This window comes from Rutidosis leptorrhynchoides, chromosome 11, assembly GCF_046630445.1.
Source record: "Rutidosis leptorrhynchoides isolate AG116_Rl617_1_P2 chromosome 11, CSIRO_AGI_Rlap_v1, whole genome shotgun sequence".
NCBI lineage: Eukaryota > Viridiplantae > Streptophyta > Magnoliopsida > Asterales > Asteraceae > Rutidosis > Rutidosis leptorrhynchoides.
Genome location: NC_092343.1, coordinates 98,724,058 through 98,729,136, shown reverse-complemented (window position 1 = coordinate 98,729,136; position 5,079 = coordinate 98,724,058). Strand labels below are relative to the sequence as shown.

At 33.5% G+C, this 5,079-nt stretch overlaps 1 protein-coding gene across 1 annotated transcript; it reads right to left on the bottom strand.

Annotated features, from left to right (window-relative positions):
• Positions 1-1,448: 1,448 nt before the first annotated feature.
• Positions 1,449-3,317, bottom strand: LOC139877011 (cytochrome P450 71AV8-like). The gene is made up of 2 exons (XM_071864420.1): positions 2,327-3,317; positions 1,449-2,213 (listed from the first exon to the last, which is right to left on the bottom strand). The coding sequence occupies exons 1-2, from the start codon at positions 3,212-3,214 to the stop codon at positions 1,596-1,598; spliced, it is 1,506 nt and encodes a 501-aa protein (XP_071720521.1). The 5' UTR covers positions 3,215-3,317; the 3' UTR covers positions 1,449-1,595.
• Between the last annotated feature and the right edge of the window lie 1,762 nt (positions 3,318-5,079).

Here is a 5,079-nt window from a genome sequence, read left to right as displayed (position 1 = left end):
CACTATATCATTAACTTCCTAGTTCCAATTAATCACAAGTCATGTTTCATTTGAGTTTAGTTAGGGATTAATTGAATAATGTCTCTATAAGATAATCATGAAGTATATAGATACATTAAGGTTAAGTTATTCTTAAACAAGCAATCACACTTAGTTACTTAGACTAGAACAAATAGATAATTGACTATAGTTTCATTGTGAACCATTTTACACTTAATCTATTGGAGTAGGTTAGTTACTTGAATCCTAACTAATGAGCACATAACAAACATATTAATCAAGTTGACAAGTTTATGAGTATTAAGCATTATTAGCAAGTAGCAAGTAATACTCACATAGCAAGAGATAGTTATTCTAGGATCAATCATATAGATACTTGCACAACTTATAATTCAAGCACTTAATAAGTTTAATGTGCAATATAACATATTACATGATTAATGTGTAAGCACACATTAATGTCCAACACATGCACAAGGGAAGAGCAATCTCGAGTTGGGACTTGGTGACCATCCTAAATGTATCTAAGTGTGTTTTAGGATTACAAGTCATTTCTAGTTTAACTTTGAGAGCATTGTTCTTCATTTAGCCTTAATTAATCACTAAGTCATTTCTAATAGCAATTATTGTTCTAGTGATATTGGCTTAAGTGTGTTGCTACTTGATGATCATACTAAAGATATCTAGATAAGAATTAAGATCACAAGTTATTGATTAACACTTATGTGTTATGCCTAATCTTGGTTAATTTGTCATTAAGATGTCATTAGGCGTAATTAATCACGATTAGTGTTTTTATGACCAAAACTCAATTGCGTATGGAGAAGGCATCTATTCTAAGCATGTTGAGAAAGGTTTCATGAATTATAGATGTCGGGAACTAGTCAAACTTTATTTGGTCAAAAACGGTGACAGAAGAAACTGCGGTCGCACTGCGGTTGACCGTGGTGACGACCGTGCAACTTGTTTTCACAAAACGGCGTTGCAATTCAGTTTGGGATTTCACGGTTGACTATGCGATCGACCGTACCTCGACCGTGTGTTTAACTGAACTTTTAATTTCATTCTTTAACCTATGTTTGACTTGGTCGTTTGCAAGATAAAGTATGGATTAGTGACCTTGCGTGTTTTATGTTAAGATGTCAGTCATCACTTATGCGTATGTGTGTGTCATCATCAAAACATATTCTTTGGTTGATTACACTTTGGTTAATTATACTTAAGTTTATTGTTTAGTGTAATAACCCACATTCAACCAACAATTTATTTCAATCTAATTCTCGTTTTTTGCCAAAAAAAAAATTTATCTATCAATATTCGATATAAGATTGAAACCGTTGACATCTCTTTAAATTTATTAGTGATTGTAACGTGGTGACTCAACATTTTTTGTTTAAAAACTAATTGTTTGACATTAAAATCAACAAAGTTCATCATCTAATCTCGATGATCCACATATCCATGTATTTGTGCATTTATCATTAAAATTCTTTACTCTATGTTACAATAAATGTTTACCACATTATTGGTATTTTTGAAAACTCAAAACATAAAATGAAACCTAAGATTTCGATATACAATCAACACACAGGGAATCAGTAATTGGTGCTGTAAGGACATGGAACCAAAAACAAGTCATTTTTTCGCTTTAGAGTAACTCCAAAAGATTCGGTCATATCAAATTCTTCGGGCGTTTCTTGGTTCGAAAGTTCCCAATTGAAGTGGTTTAGTAGTATCGCAAGCGGGAGCTCCAAATTAGCCAACCCCAACGTCATCCCTGGACACATTCTTCTTCCTGATCCGAATGGGAGATATTTAAAATCTGTGCCCATCATGTTAACCGAACTCTCCATAAATCTTTCTGGTAAGAAACTTTCAGGATCAACCCAGTAATCTGGATCTCGACCCATCTTCCAAGAGTTAGTTATAACTTTTGTTTTAATAGGGATCTCAAATCCCCCTATCTCACACTTCTCCCGACACTCTCTTGGTATCAACAACGGAAGAGGAGGGTGCAACCTTAACGTTTCCTTGATTACTAGTTTTAGATAATCTAGCTCTTGAATATCCGACTCGTGTATCTTTATCTTTTCCTTGAGTACCTTCCTAATTTCGGTTTGTGCTTTCTTCATGACCTTTGGATTCTTCATTAGTTCTGACATTGCCCATATAAGTGTAACCGAAGATGTATCTGTGCCCGCTCCAAACATATCCTGTACGTGCCACAACGACATCCGTATCGTATGGATAATCAATAAATCAATACCAATTAATAAAAACTCATATATATTATACACTAATTACTAATTATTAATTAATTAATTACCAGAATGACGGCTTTGATGTTATCAGTTGTTATTGGAACTTCAAGACCACCATCATTTTTTAACCTCAATAGGACATCAAGAAGATCTTCGTTCTCGTGGTTGATCCGTTTACCTGCACGACGTTCTTGGTGGTCGGAGATGATGTCATCAAGAATTTTATCTATCTTGTTTCTTAACTTTAAAAACTTGTTCTTGGTGCCGGTAACTAAAGGCAACAGTTTGCTAGATGGGAACAGATCAGACACATCAAAACCACTAGAAAATTGTATTGGATCTTCAATCAATGCAATAAAAGTCCCCTGATCCTTGCACCTGCTCCCAACCGCAACTTTGCACATAATCGTGTTAACCATCGTCAAAACTTTGTCACTAAGGTTTACACTTGTCGATACTTCATTGGTTATAGATTCAATAAGCTTCCATGACTCTTGTTCACGAAGAGATCGAAAAGATTGAACTTTTTTAGCACTTAAAAGCTCCAATACGCATATCTTACGCATTTGTCTCCAGTAGTCACCATAGGGAGAGAAAACGATATCGGTGTAGTTGTATCCAATGATGTCAGCACTTAGAAGCTTGGGTCTGTTTGCAAATGAGATATCATGGTTTTTCATGATTTGTTTGGCAAAAGAAGGAGATGATATGATGATGGCCGAGATCTCGCCGAGTTGTAGATGGACAATTGGTCCGAGTTTTTCGGCTAAGTTTGCAAGAGCTATATGTGGTTGTGATCCGATGAGATGATGTGCGTGACCAAGTATGGGGAGCTTCCATGGCTGTGGAGGTAGGTGGTCGTTGGTATTATTAATTGTTCTAAACCAATTGATGATGAAGAATAAGAGGTTAGTAAAGAAGATAAGGAAAGAAATCAAATATTGAAGGTCCATTTTTAGTTCTATGTTAGTAGTGTTGCCTTGTTTAGACTTTTTTGGCCTTTTAAGTCGTATTAGTGACGTGATAAACAAATTGCAATAAAAAATTTAGAGTGTGTATCTCGATGTATCCATCTTTTCTTTTAATTTATATATAACTTGTTAAAGTGTCAACTAGTATGAACTAGAATAAAATCGGGCCGCACGATGCTGCGGCTATTGGCTATTTTTGGATCGCCGCCATCAACATCTTGACTATCGTTTTCGAATTTTAATTTTGAGTGGTAGTTCTGGTTAATTAAGTAGATAAGCATGTGAGAATGTAGGTGGAAAACCTAAGTGTTAACCAACAACGTAATAACAGTGCCTGTAGCATGAAAATCTATGCAATAGTGAACATTTACTTCACATCAAAATGAAATATGTGGTATCATACACCCTAGAATACAATAATAATTTAACGAAACAAAAAGAAGCCCAAAAAGTTAATAAGTTAATAATAATCAAATGAAACTATCAAAGACCTGAAGATTGATTGTCAGTATGCGCGGAAGGGGATGAAACAGTGACTGTCAAGTCATTGATTTGACTTATATCTACATTGTTAACAGCATCGAAGGCTTTTATTTCAGTAAACTGATCCTGAAAGGACTCGTTCATATACATTATAAACGATTCACAATAGTTGATTACATCGCGAGGTATTTGACCTCTATATGATACATTTTACAAACATTGCATTCGTTTCTAAAAGACAAACTTTCTTTACAACGAAAGTTGACGGCATGCATACCAATTCATAATACATCCAACTATAATTGATTTAATAATAATCTTGATGAATTTCAACGACTCGAATGCAACATCTTTTAAAATATGTCATGAATGACTTCAAGTAATATCTCTAAAATGAGCAAATGCACAGCGAAAGATTTCCTTAATACCTGAGAATAAACATGCTTTAAAGTGTCAACCAAAAGGTTGGTGAGTTCATTAGTTTATCATAATCATTCATTTCTATTATTTTAATAGACCACAAGAATTTCATTTCCAGTTCTCATAAATATACGTCCCATGCATAGAGACAAAAATCATTCATATGGTGAACACTTGGTAACCGACATTAACAAGATGCATATATGAATATCCCCTATCATTCCGGGAAATCCTTCGGACATGATAAAAACAACATCGAAGTACTAAATCATCCGCAACCATGGATGGGGTTCGTTAGGCCCAATAGATCTATATTTAGGATTCGCGTCAATTAGTAGATCGGTTTACTAATTCTTAGGTTACCAAGCAAAAGGGGCATATTCGGCTTCGATCATTCACCGATATAATGTAGTTTTAATTACTTGTATCTATTTCGTAAAATATTTATAAAAATTGCGCATGTATTATCAGCCCAAAAATATAAAGGGTAAAAAAGGCAAATGAAACTCACCATACTGTATTTCGTAGTAAAAATACATATAACGTCATTGAACAAGTGCAGGGTTGGCCTCGGATTCACGAACATATATTAATTATATATATTTATGTGTTGGTCAATGTTTGTCTAACAAATTAGGTCAAGACATAGTGTACCATAATTCTAATGCTCGAGACTAATATGCATAGGTCAACAAAAGTCAATTTGACTCAAAATGATTTCCAAAATCTATACATAATTAATATATAGTTTAAATGTCGTCGTTTTATATTTTTAATATTTTTAACAGGTTTTATGAAAGTAAAGTCTTTTGTTAAAAAATTATATTTAAAATTTATATATGATAAAAGTATACTTTTATATATCTTAAGTAATAAAATTTATAAAGTCCATTTAATATAACGATAGGTATTATTAATGTAAATATATTATGTATAATAAAATA